The sequence below is a fragment of the Pararge aegeria genome, chromosome 27 (assembly GCF_905163445.1).
Source record: "Pararge aegeria chromosome 27, ilParAegt1.1, whole genome shotgun sequence".
Taxonomy (NCBI): Eukaryota; Metazoa; Arthropoda; class Insecta; order Lepidoptera; family Nymphalidae; genus Pararge; species Pararge aegeria.
The window spans coordinates 2,198,400-2,212,300 of record NC_053206.1 but is presented as its reverse complement, the minus strand read 5'-3'; the positions used below and the strand labels follow the sequence as shown (position 1 = coordinate 2,212,300).

Sequence of the window (13,901 nt, the reverse complement as noted above, 5' to 3'; positions counted from 1 at the left end):
CTTAAAGCTATCTGCCTTAGTAAGTTCTTGTTCAATACTTTAGCGATTCTCTGTTACTGTTCCATCCATACTGAGTCCAAACAGATTTTTATTTAATTTTTGTCAGTCTGTCTGTCCGGGCATCACGTGAAAGCTACTGAACGGATTTATATAAAATGTTGTATAGTGGTAGCTGGTATCCCGGGTCAACATTTTTCCGGTTTCCTCCGGTTTCCTTCGGGAAACGGGATGAAATTTTTTATCAATTTAACTTTTTTTTTAGCTACGTTAAATTTGAACCAATTTTAATAATTCTTTTTTTATTTGAAAGTGTAGGTACACTATTAAGCATGTATTGTCTAATGTCAATGAAGATCAGATAACTATTGTCGGAGATAAAGGACATAACTCTTCGCAGATACCAGCACGTCGCAAGGCATATGGTACAACGATCGAATGCATGCGTACCATCCTTATGATATTATAAATGCGAAAGTTTGTGAGGATAGGTGTATATATGGATGGATGGCTTTAGTGTATATTTTACTATGGTTTTCTGTAAATTGGCTGATATATAGCGATGTTTTCTGAAGATGTCATACCGACTTAAGAGTTTTACTGGTTTACGACGCCAAAATGATTCATGATACATAAAAATAAAATACTACATGTTTAAAGTAATGGAGATTACCTTCAAAAGAATCCGCGAGGCTATATGTCCAACTGTTATGTTTAAGTCACAATAACTGCTTTCTTATAATTTTTCTTTCAAAACACGGGCATAATCGTAAGATGTTAACATTCCTACCATGATATTAATCCTTATCCAAATAAATAAAATATATACCTGCAAATTCCTTTTTCAATTATTCAAATTGAACCTATCGCTTAGTAGTTGCGACGGGTATAGAAACGTAAAAAGCAAGAAAAATGCAGCGGGCCGCCCGGCCGCGAATAACATAGTTTGGAAATAAAACTTGGCCTGGTAGGTAGCGCTGCAATTAGTTTCTAGGTTTTTATAAGATATTGAAACCTCTAATAACCGATGCAGACGAAGTTACGCGGGTCAGCTAGTATGAAATTATTGTATTATTTGTATTCATATTAATAATAAAAGCCTATTGTTAAACTTTATCTTAACAATTTCTGTAAAGTTGCATATAGTCAGTGACGAGCATAAAGGGTATGCACAGGACATGCAGTTGATATAAATTTGAGAAAATCTCCAGTAAGAGTTATAAAACAGTTAGTGTTTAAACACACCATCCCGAAAATACGCGACCGAAGTTCGTCGTGACTACGCCTGCAAGATATTTTATTACTGATGACACACTAAACCGAAATTAAGTCGCGTTATAGCGTACAGTCGAACTTCGGTCGGGCGTAAGTTTGGCACCGATTCGGCGGCAATGTTTTGTATAACAACACGTTATACGCGACCAAAGTTCGGTACGATTGTCGACAAAGATCTGGGGGTAGGGAGGCTCGTAGTATTCAATGGGTGCACCATTCTTCATTTCTTTTCTGTATTTATCCTCTTGTAAAGCCACAGCAATTGCTATTACTGTAAAATAGTCAATTTTTCTGGTTTCGCACCTCAAAAGGAAAAACGGAACCTTAACAAGATCACTTTGTTTTACATGCTGTGTAGATAACACGCTCTAGACTCTGATTGCCCACACCTAGTTACACAACTGAATTTCTGCCGCGTAAATTCAGCTCTTATCGTGTGTCATATCAGCCGAATGCGTCGGAACGTAAGGGCCATCGCCCACGGCGACTTTTTGTAGCGATACAGTAGCGATGCTGTCGCGTGTCCGCATCGATACAGTCGCGAAACGGTCGCTAGCTGTGTGCCCTCGCCCACGGTCTTAGATTCAGTCGCGAAGCAAACGCGATACTGTCGCGCTTCTGTCTCGATGCAAACGCGATTCAGTAACAGCACAAAAATACCTGCGATCGCTACAGTTGCAAGATGGACTCCGTTGAGGCAACATTAGTCACGTTGTCTTTGGTGCTGCTTTTACGTAAGCAGCCGAAGCGCAGGCAACGAAAGCAGCGTCAATATTGGATGCACCCATTTAATAAAGAGAGATTACTCAGTGGACATCATGTAACAACGTTTAAAATACTAAAATCCTATGATCTCAAATTCAGAAGTTGTTATAGAATGTCATATTCGACGTTTTGTGAATTGCTTTCCATTGTAAAACCAGAGTTGACACGCAGAAATACAGTGATGAGACAATGTATATCAGCTGAAGAACGACTAACAATAACTTTAAGGTAAGAAAAACCAAATTTTATGTTAATTATCTTTTAATAGTTTTTGCACATTTTTAATCACAACTTAAAAAAATAATTATTATAATTCAATATTAATCATACTTAAACTTAATTAAGGTTTTAATTTCTTACTTTTTACTTTACGGCGAATATAGGTTTGTGATAATAGAATCTTGTGTAGAATCATCATTACTGTAATTATATTCATTATCATTATCATTATGTTGCAATGAACTACCTGCAGTATTGACATTGGCACCAGCAGGCGTTGGCGCCGAGTGGTAGCTATTTATTAGTTGCGACACACTACTTTCATTGCTTGTACGAGCAGGAGTTGTGTCGTAGCTTTGGTATCCAGACTGATATCCATAGTGACTGGTGTATGCAGACGTTTGTGCCATATTGTTATATTTGCGAAGCAAATTTATCATTTCAGCTTTCGCATCGAGTTTATATTCTTCTTTTATGGAATTAAAATGTGGAAAAAGTGAAAGTAAAAAATGTTGATCTGGATGTTGAATGGCGGGCGTGGCTTTGTTCAATTTCTCAGTTAGAATTTCGTATAATTTGTTTTGTGCATCATCAACGCCATCACTTGTTTTAAGCTTCTTTGATTTTGGAATAACAAAAGATTCCAAACAGCCTTCGGAGTCGTTTTCCTCAGTAACTGTAGGTCGACTTGGTGGTCTGATTTCGGTCAAAGGTTGTAAAAATGACAATAATTTATAGTAAACATATTGTTTTCTGGGTTTAGCCCCGGACCCACTGGGACAATTTTTTTCTTTCAGCCGTTCTCTGTTAAAGCAATCTTTTAAACTTTTCCATTTTTTCTGGAGTTCAATAGCTGAAAAAAGATATACAAATTTATTATTGTTATGCAATTGAAAAATTAATGCAAATGGAGCTAGAACCTTACGACCTTGGCATCCCTATTTAGCTCGGATCATCTTGACTCGGAGAGTTAAAATGAATATCACCCTTAAATTGCCTACCCCGACAAGGATTACAGGTTTACAGGCGTGATTTATATATTTGTAGGTATGTATTTTTTATTACTTTATTTTCTTTTTTCCTTTTTTTACAGGTACTTAGCAACTGGATGTAATTTCACAGATCTTCATTTGGACTTTAAATGTGGACATACTACTGCACGTACGATTGTAAAGGAAACTGTGGAAGTAATATGGAAAAAAGTAAAAGACATCTCCATGCCAGAGCCAACAGAAGAATTACATTTAGAAACCGCTGAAGGATTTATGAAACATGCTAATTTTCCTAACTTAATTGGAGCAATAGATGGAAAACATATAAGAATTATAAAACCATGTCATACCGGCTCAGAATATTACAATTACAAACATTTTTTTTCCATCGTTTTGTTAGCAATATGTGACGCTAATTACAATTTCATAGATATAGATGTCGGATGTTATGGAAAGAGCTCAGATTCAACAATACATGACAGCAGCGAATGGGTAAAAAAGTTACGACAAGGAAATTATAATTTACCTCAACCAAGACCTATATCTAACAATGGAATACCTATACCGTTTTCGTTTATTGGCGACGAAGGATTTGCTTTATCACAACACTTGCAAAGACCATACGCTGGTAAACATTTACCACGAAAGAAGAGAATATATAATTACCGTTTGACGCGCGCAAGGCGTTATATTGAATGTACGTTTGGTATATTGAGTAACAAATTTAAAATTTTCAACCGGCCCATAAACGTTAATGTAGATTTTGCTACGAATATTGTTAAAGCGTGTTGCGTATTGCACAATTTTATACGTAAGCGAGATGGGTACAAGTTTGATCACACTTTGAGTATAGTCGGATTCCAAGATCCACCTGCCAGTGATAATTTACTTTTAATTGGAAGACGAAGATCAGAACTAAGTGGTACTGCAATCCGAAACATATATACTGACTATTTCACCGGTGTAGGTTCTGTACCGTGGCAAGATTCAAAAATTTGAAATAATTTCACCTAAAATAGCTATAAGTAACTAGAAAGGGCTGTAAACGTAACTTAATTCACTTATTCTGGAACATCTATATCTCATTAATTCTCACCACTCATCTACATTTATAATGATAAAATTTAATAAAGTTAAATAACTTACCACAAGCATTCTTTTCTTTATTTGTTTTTTCTCCAAATTCTGAATCAAATATTTCATTTATCTCTTCCCATGCCTTTCTTTTTGCAATCTTATTCGAATACTCAGGAAGACGCGAGTCCCATATTACAGGACGGTTCTGAATTGCCATAATAAATGATTCAGTGTCGAACGACTCCATTTTACGCATGTGACGGACAACAGCACTCTCGACCTGTCTGTGTTGCACTGATGCTCGGTTCTCCATTCACGCACCGCCCTCCCTCCGTTCTTCCCCCGATGTCGTCCGACACGGTCGCGCGTTTGCATCGATACAGTCGCGATGCAGTAGCGCGTTGCAAATGCGACTAACACGCGTTAGTAGTGATGCTGGCGTGCGTTTAGTAAATGCGCGACAGCATCGCTACAAAAAGTCGCCGTGGGCGAGGGCTCTAAAATCAGCCACGGAACTTCGGACGCGTATTTTCGACATAGTGTGTTTAAACACTAGGATACGGTTGTAAAAGTTATAAAAAGCCTATCCTTAAGTATTTATAACTCGTATTGGAGATTATCTTCATTTTGTTTCATCTGCATACCCCGTGCATACATTCTATGCAAGCCACTGCATATAGAAGATCATTTTTTGAAAAATAAGGCCATAAAGAAGGTTCTCTTCTTACGTGTGTACAACTAGTACACGCAAGCATTTCTTTTTTTTTAATTAACCGAGACCGAACTAAATACCGATTTTCAAGCCATTAAACATACTTTAACCGATAAATTCGAATGAAAAATTTCTTTATTCACGTAGGCCTATCACAGGCACTTATGAAGCGTTCATACATATATGTTTACATAATTGTAAGGGGATGTGGATAACTTCATTCGCCAACTTAAACCTAAAGCTACGTGGGTTCCAAACGTGCCCGGAAAGAGCCCACAACAGACTTAGTCGGGTTTTTTTTTGTTATCACCATCTCACAGAAAATTAATATTAAGCAATGAAGTGAGAGAAATTCACACCCAAGCTTTTTTATCGTTTAAATAATCCTTAACATTATAATAGGATTTTTCTGTAAGCTTACGATTTAAATAAACTTTGAACTTATTGAGAAACATCTCAAAGATTTCATTCGGTAATCTATATATTAGGTTGGGGAATAAGTTTCTTTGCATTTTTCGATAAACGTTATTTGCATTTAACTAGAGTATGTAGGTTCTTGTACTAGAGTACAAGAACCTACATACTAACCTACGTAACTAGAGTATCAGTTGTAGGTAGGGACATAATCCAATTGCAATAGACATTATGGGGCTTCTGATCAAAAAACCGCGACAAGTTGTTTTGGCGTCCTCTCGTGATGTTACCCTCTCTGACACTGCCTAAAGAATTCTGAAGAGACCGAAACAGGTGGAAATCTGAAGGTGCAAGGTCAGGACTATACGGCGGATGCATTAACACCTCCCAGCCAAACTATCTTAATTTTTGCTGAGTGGCTAAAGATGTGTGAGGTCTAGCGTTATCATGATGAAAAACCACACTCCTTCTGTTGATTAATTCCGGCCGCTTTCTCTCAACGTCTCACTGTAATCTCATCAGTTGTTCGCAGTAGAGTTCTGAATCGATGGTCCTGCCTGGTGGTAACAGCTCATAATGAATAATGCCCTTCCAATCCCTCCACACACACAGCATCACCTTGTAGCGATTTAACCTGGATTTCACCACAGTCTGTGAAGCCTGACCGGCCTTTGACGACCTTTTTCGCACGTTCTTGACGTACATGATCCACTTCTCATCACCAGTTATCAGCTTCTTCAAAAATGGTTCGGTTTCATTACGTCGTAATAAAGAATCACAAATGAGTATACGGTTCATTGGGTTTCTTTCAATGAGCTCGTGAGGTACCCAAATATCTTTTTTTGTGTACCCAGTTTTTATCAAATGCACTATAACTGTTTTGTGTGTAAGTCCGATTTCTTCAGCTACGTTTTAACTACTGATATGCCGATCTTGTTTCACTTTTTCAAAAATGGCTTCCATTTTATCCGTAAATAGGGCGACCAGAGTGAGGTGCATCTTTTGACATCAAAATTTCCGGATTGAAAACGCTTAAACCAAATTTGTACTACTCTAACAGACGCTGCACTAGGTCCATAAACATCGCTAATTCTTTTCGCGGCTTCTTTTCGTTGCATTTTTATCTTTTTTGTAGTAAAATTTTAAAATGTATCGAATTTCTTAATAAGATTCACTCGTCTTCACAATACGAAAAATAAATAAAAATCACACATTTTCCTAATTTGAATTTGAAATTATCTTCTTTAAAATTTAAACTTTTAATGATACCAAAACCAGCCAGATACAAACACTATAGCCAAAGACATTTTATTACAAGTTCATAAGTACTATAATGCGAAAATACTTTTTTCCCAACCTATTATATGATATTGAAATTTTTTAACTTGAGAAAAGCTTATGGTATTACTTAAATTTCGTGTTTATTAATTTGATCATTAAAGGAAAAGTTTTTTGTTAATAAAATCTTTTGTCGATTATTTATTTTATTTTATTTTTATTATACCCGATAGCGATTGCTTTTCTGAACAGATTTTTTACCGTAACTGACGTCACCGCTTATATTGGATAGATCATAATGGTTGCCATTCTGGTTGGTCACAGAAGATGCTCCCCAGCCGCCAAGATTGTTTATTTGTTGAACTTGCGTTCCAAAGGAGATGGAGCCAGTAATGTTGGCCAGTTTATAAAAATTGTTGGCTCGCTTTTCTATGTCGTATCCGCGGATGCCATGTAGTAGCTGGTTTATCCATTCTAAGGTATCCATGACGCCAGGTCCAGCAGACACTGTCCAAAAACAACAAAAGTTAGTAAAATTGTCTGCAAAAGACTGTCTTTGTTATAAATTCAAATATATTCATGTATGTTTTTAGTGATTATGTAAATATATTATGTATGATCATGTAGGTTTATATAAATAAAATAAAATACCAGCACCAAAATTTTTGTAATAGAAATCGAAACACATGTTTTACGTTTCGTCTTCGTATTATAAGACAGAAAATTTTTGTTTTTAAATACTTTTGCTTTTAAAAATGAATAACTAAGATAGTTACTTAAAATAGTTTTAGAAATATAAGTGAGATTCTACAACCTCTAAGAGGTAAGTATGGTACGGTTCCCGTTGAAACCTGATACAACACTTAAAGTGTATAATAGCTATTATTAAAAAAAAACGTAAGTAGGTTGCGCAAATTAAAAGTCTTACTATGTTCATACTATGAGTATTGCTCGGATGGAGAAATTTAATTTGGCCGTATATCTTGTGTTTTTTTTCTGTAATTGCGAGCCAATAATTTTTCTCGCTTATTACTTAAAAAAGTGTACTAAGGGAACCCATGGTGTTTACGTTGAGGAAATTTATTTTATAACATTATTTTTTACTCACATGGTGCGCCGATGATGAGGAAAACATATAAAATGGCAGAAAGTTTAGCGAACAACATGGCACTTTTTGATCAGTAAATGAGCTGCTGATGTCTGCTAACTACTTAACTCCGTCACTTTCTGGACACGATTGTTTTTGACAACACTGGCCATCTCGCTATATAGTTTTAAGAGGAGTATGTGGTGAGATAACCCGCCATTTAGAAGCCCCGGGGCGCACTATTTCCGTGGAATTGGTTTTACTTATCGTAAACTTTGTCTTAGTAATAACATAAAAATATTATAGGGGGAAACAAAAATAAGCTGATAGTGTGATATCAAAGACCTATTCTTTCTAAATCCATGTTGTGTAACAGTTAAAATATTAAACATTTAGCATAATCATACATTCTTTTGAATATAACCTTTTCAAAATTCTTTGATAATACTGGGTTTAGAGCAATTGTAATTTATAGACAATTTACAATTTCATCCTTATTAACCTTTTTTAAAAATGGCTTTATAACGGACATATTCTTCAGTCTTTCAGGGAATATACCTTGTTGAAACCTGAAATAAAGTTAACACACTTTTTCAATAAAATTGTGCTAAGTATTAGAACTGTAGTAGGATAGCGATGAGGCCACGAAAATATGCAAATAAACATACTATACAAATATCACTTTATTAATTTACTTTATAAACTATGACATGAACATGAACATGAACTTATCGTTTTACAACCTCGCAATTCACTTCAATTCAATTCAATTCAATTCTTGTTTATGGCTTTTGTCTGTGCCAACTGGGCACAAGGTACTTCGCCAATGTCTTATAGATGAAGAAGGCACGAAGGAGATTGATCGGTGAAACTAATGAAAAGTGCAATTCACTTCATAACTCTCTAAAGAACGATCCAACCCGCCAAGAAGAACAAACCCCAAACTCCCGCCAAAACTCATAACCGTCCAGGTAGGATCCAAGCAATTTGATTGGTTTAACCGGCGTTAACCAATCGGAGAATGACAACCGATCGTCTCGTTCAAAAATAAGATTAAATTAAAAAAAATAACAAAAGTGGAAATTATAATGCTAGTTACGTAACTTTAAATTCTAACATAAGTTCATCATATCCTGTTAGTGTTTAATATCTGTTTCTGAGATTAATGCTATTTTTTTTTTATTTCGCAGGGATCAGTTGGGCTGCAAAACATAATTTAGGTGACTTTGTAAATTTTTAAAAGAATTGTCAAAATAGCTCAGTCAGTTAATGGTTATATATTACTATATCATTATAAGATAGATAGAAAGATAGGTAGATAGAAAGTCTTTATTGCACATACAGATAAAAAAAACAAATTGAAACAAAAAGTTATATTAACATTTTAAATATATATAAATATTTGTAATATATATATCTATATATATATAATGAAAATGGTCTTCGTTTGAGGCTCAATCACGCCTAAACCACTGATCGTATCGACATGAAACTACCACCATTCGATGCGAAATTTTTCCTAGATGGTTTATGGCTATCTATTTTTTGAATTCCAACATTCCTTCATTTTTTTATTGCTGTTTTACTTTTATGAACATTTATCTATATATATATAAAATAATGAAAATGGTCTTCGTTTGAGGCTCAATCATGCCTAAACCACTGATCGTATCGACATGAAACTACCACCATTCGATGCGAAATTTTTCCTAGATGGTTTATGGCTATCTATTTTTTGAATTCCAACATTCCTTCATTTTTTTATTGCTGTTTTACTTTTATGAACATTTATCCCGCTAATAAAAACAAAAGATAAGCATTTTCTCTTGATTCTTTTGTTTTCATGGATTTCAACAGAGTGTATTAAACGGATTATGGTTTTTTACATTTAGCTAAGAATCTACTCACGGTAGTGGAGAACGGCTGGACCAATTGGGCTTTTTTTTATCTTCAGAATTGTCAGGAGAAAGTTTTGTATGTAAGAAAATTTTAAAAAAGCCCGATAATAAGTTAAAAATTTCGATGATAATCGAAGAATTCCCATCTATATAGTCACTCATCACGAAATCTCGGGAACCATAAGACTTAGAAACGTGAAACTTGGTAGGAATATTACTATTGCTATGTAGAGGTCAGCTATGAATAGATTTTAAGAAATTCATTCCCCAAAGGGGATTGCGGGGGCGTTAACAATGAACAATTCCCGTTTTTAAACTATAGCTATAGACTTCAAATTTGGTAGGAATCTTCTGTAAGAGGTGTAGAAATAGGCTATGAACGAATTTGACGATAGCTCACCCCACAGGGGGTTGCGGGGGTGGGTATTAACAATTAATATTTTTAATTTTCCAGCTAAAGCTCCTACAAGCTCCAAATTTTGTAGGAATTTTCTATAAGTGATGTAAAAATGATTTATGAACAAATTTTACGATATCCCACCCCAAAGAAGATTGCGGGGGCGTTAACAATGAAAATTGTCAATTTCCAAGCGATAGCTCCTATAGACTCCAAATTTAGTGAGAGTGTTCTATATGTAATATAAAAATGATCTTCGAGCGGATTTTACAATGAATCACCTCCAATAAGGTTCGCGGGGGTGGGTGTTAACAATAAAAAATTTCAATTTCGAAATATAGCTTCTAAAAATTCTAAATATGGTAGGAATCTTTTATTATTCACATAAAGAACATCTCAAAATGGATTTCAATAAAGTCTACTTCCGACAAGAATTGCGGGGGTGGGTGTTAAAATCTAAAATTTTTATTTCTAACCTGTAACTTCTACAGACTCCAAATTTGGTGGGGATCTTCGTGTATGTAGGGATATTCGTGTATTTCCTTACAACAATCGTCTTTTTGGCAGCGGAGAAAAAGTCATTGAGAGGTTTCAAAAACTTAACTTTACATGTAGCTATCCAATCAACGGACTAAGAATTTTACATTCATTTTACTTTTGCAGACTACATAACCGACGAATTCTTTTATTGCGGGATCGCGGAAATGTAACAGATTAAAATGAATGCATTTTCCAAGCACATGAGATGTGGAAAAGAAAATTAGTTACTTATTCCAATAGAATTCATAAAAAACATGCACAATTAATTTTCTATAAAAAATTGATGTCACGGAGAAAATTTTAGTTAACAGAAAATTCGTCGCACTTGAACCTAGACAGATTTCAACTACACATATGAGACTTGCAATGACTTTAACTTAAACTTTCAATGCTCATTTCAAATTTTTTTCTTCATGTCAATTATTATTAATTTTTGGAAGAAAGGCACGGAAATGTTATAATGATTGCACATTGAAAGTTACAATGAATATTAGTGAGAAAAATCACCTGGATGAAAGATACAGGCTAAATCGATGGAATTTGGAATTTGAATAAGTCTAAACAATATCGATGCTTACAGTTCTATCCGCGGGGCCTATTTAAGTTCATACAAAAATAAAAAAAAGGAGAATAATAAAAATATGAAAAAAATAAATAAAAATGAAACATAAAATGTAATTTATTTCCTTTTTCAATTCGCCCAGCGAAGCGGGCTGGAAACGGCTAGTATATATATATATATATATTTATTTATATCTTATTTTATTTATCTCTTTTAATAATTTATTATATTAGTTATTAGTAGTATAGTATGTACTTAAGTGTGTAAATTTATGTATTGTTTATTTTAATTGCGATTTCCCGATCACTTTTAGTGATAAGGTCGCCTTTTGCTTTTAATTTTTTGTTTAACTATATTTGTAATTTCTCCTTTATTACGCAATAAAGATGTTTAAATAAAAATAAAAAGCCTATAAGCTTTATTATTTATTTCAGTTGACTTAGGAGAAGTACCAAACAACAACACGAACGAACAACAACAAGTACAAACATTTTCGGACTTATATATATAACTTTTATTACACTTTGACTTTGACTTGTTGACGGTTTCAAAAATGTTTACCTCTTATAATATTATGGTACGTAACAGTTTAGGAACGCGCATTAGAGGAATGTCTCATATTATGTGTCATGAAGGTAATATTTTAGGGAAGTAAATAAAAAAATGAGTAAAAAAATTTTGTTTTATTTCTTTCTCACGAATTCTTGCCACAAGTTGTCATATTTTATCTTTATTGCTCTTGGTGTTATTTTGTCGTTTAACGGGCCAGCTTGTGAGTCTCGTATTTTAATTTTTCGTAGAGGTTTAATTTAATTGAAGGTTTCAAAAAATACATATTGATAATGTCTTGTGTTTTAAGAGTTCCCTGAACATTATATATCGTCGAATCGGTGTGGTAACTTTAGATACGCGCTTAACGTCAATAGTCAACACCTTAGACTTGGTGGAACGTTATCCTTCTCTAGGCATCACCTTTCTCAGTAGGGTTTAATGTTCCGGCGCGATGTTGCGTAGAAACCTTTAAGGGTATTACTACCAAACTCCCTTACAGGTTAGCCCGCTACCATCTTAGACTGCATCACCACTTACCATCAGGTGAGATTGCAGTCCAGGGCTAACTTGTAGTGGAATAAAAAAAAAATATAAACTCAAGGTTGTTGGATCAGGTTGGCTTGAATCGGTAAGATCAGCCTGTCTTTTCAATAAATTAATCAAAGTCCAGTGGCAAATAGCAAAGGGCATCTTACCTAGGATACCTAGGTTTAGTTATAACGGGTATTAGTGCTTACAATTTCAATTATATATATATAGCACATGCATCTTTATTAGAAAATCAATAAACAAAACAATCCACACTAATATCACTTTCACAAAAAAGAAAAATAAAACTCGTCGTTTCCTTACCTTACCTAGTACAAGAACAAATTATGGTAAAAAATCCCTTACCTTTGAAGGCGCCAAATTTTATAATAAAATACCTATACTTATAAAAAATGTAAACTCATTCAATATATTCAAAACTAAATTAGCTTCTTATATATTAAGTTATACCAATAAATTTTAAGACGAATACATTGAATGAGTGGATAATAGTAAAATTGAATTTAGTGTAGTCTAATGGCGAAGTGTATTAATTTATTATAGAAAACTAAGTTTCTTATGTAGTTGACTCAGGTCTTTTTATGGAAATAAATGTCTTTAAACCTAAACTTAATTTAGTCTTTGTAAAAGAATTAGATAAATCCTTCGTATTTTTTAGCCTCTCATAACACCATCGTTGTGCAAAGAATTAATGGCTAAAGGATCATTTTACGGCGTTCTTTGATAGACTGGCAGTAAAACCAAAGTTTTATTTTTGGGTTTCAAATCTATTGTGGCTACTGGAGGTGCCGTACCTAACAAACCCAGCACGCCGAAGTCGTATCTCAAATTGTTCTCCATCCTGTAGTTTGGTTGACGCAAATGCCTATGTGAAGTTGGAATTGGGAAGTATAGATTCTCAGGTCGCACATAACTTAGAAAAGTGTAAAGTGCCTGCTCGGATTCGAACTCGGCTCCCAAAAGTCAAGCCGAATTCTTAAGGCTACCACCGCTTCCAACACAACATTTTGAAGCACTTATTAATACCTCAAAAATACCTCCTTTTACACTTTGGTTTTAATCCAGTTTAATGAAAAAATACAGGCTCACCACCACTCACCCACTCACTCACATTTGAGAATACATATAATTGTTACCGGCCAAATATGTGACAGAACCGCACCCGTCATCTTGATTCCAAAACGATTAATAAAAAAAATCTTTGAATTATAACACTAACCAAAGACCATTCCATTACGAACGCCTTATTTTGGAATACTAAGATTTATAAAAAGTATACTGCTATAGTTATATAATGTTTTGTTTTTGACAATCACCTTTGTGGATCTTCCAAGTATACGTGACATTGGCGAAGTACAACGTGCCGATTTGGCACACCTAAAAGCCAAAAAAGCAAAAGAAGCTAAAGAAAAATGTTATTCGTCATATTATTATCAACCCCAGGGTAATAATGCGATGTAGGATACAGTGGTTTAGGTATGTTGACCACATACCTGAACCACTGTATCCTACATACCTGAACCTTCCTATCTATTTATTTATTTATTTATTTATTTGGGTTCACAAACAACAACACAGTATCACATT

The 13,901-nt window shown here is 34.5% G+C and overlaps 2 protein-coding genes across 2 annotated transcripts; one reads left to right on the top strand and one right to left on the bottom strand.

The window, feature by feature from the left end:
- Positions 1-1,777: 1,777 nt before the first annotated feature.
- On the bottom strand, positions 1,778-4,822 carry LOC120635752. Its single transcript, XM_039906893.1, has 2 exons — positions 4,395-4,822; positions 1,778-3,109 (listed from the first exon to the last, which is right to left on the bottom strand). The coding sequence occupies exons 1-2, from the start codon at positions 4,636-4,638 to the stop codon at positions 2,406-2,408; spliced, it is 948 nt and encodes a 315-aa protein (XP_039762827.1). The 5' UTR covers positions 4,639-4,822; the 3' UTR covers positions 1,778-2,405.
- LOC120635751 (protein ALP1-like) lies at positions 1,928-4,399 on the top strand. The gene is made up of 2 exons (XM_039906892.1): positions 1,928-2,265; positions 3,350-4,399. The coding sequence occupies exons 1-2, from the start codon at positions 1,955-1,957 to the stop codon at positions 4,245-4,247; spliced, it is 1,209 nt and encodes a 402-aa protein (XP_039762826.1). The 5' UTR covers positions 1,928-1,954; the 3' UTR covers positions 4,248-4,399.
- Positions 4,823-13,901: the final 9,079 nt, after the last annotated feature.

Bases quoted from the DNA above. Each gene is read 5' to 3' on its own strand.
- LOC120635752 (XM_039906893.1), bottom strand. From the start codon at position 4,638: ATGGAGAACCGAGCATCAGTGCAACACAGACAGGTCGAGAGTGCTGTT. The intron at 3,110-4,394 runs GTAAGTTATTTA...ATCTTTTTTCAG, and splicing joins TAAAGAAAAGAATGCTTGTG to CTATTGAACTCCAGAAAAAA.
- LOC120635751 (XM_039906892.1), top strand. From the start codon at position 1,955: ATGGACTCCGTTGAGGCAACATTAGTCACGTTGTCTTTGGTGCTGCTT. The intron at 2,266-3,349 runs GTAAGAAAAACC...CTTTTTTTACAG, and splicing joins CGACTAACAATAACTTTAAG to GTACTTAGCAACTGGATGTA.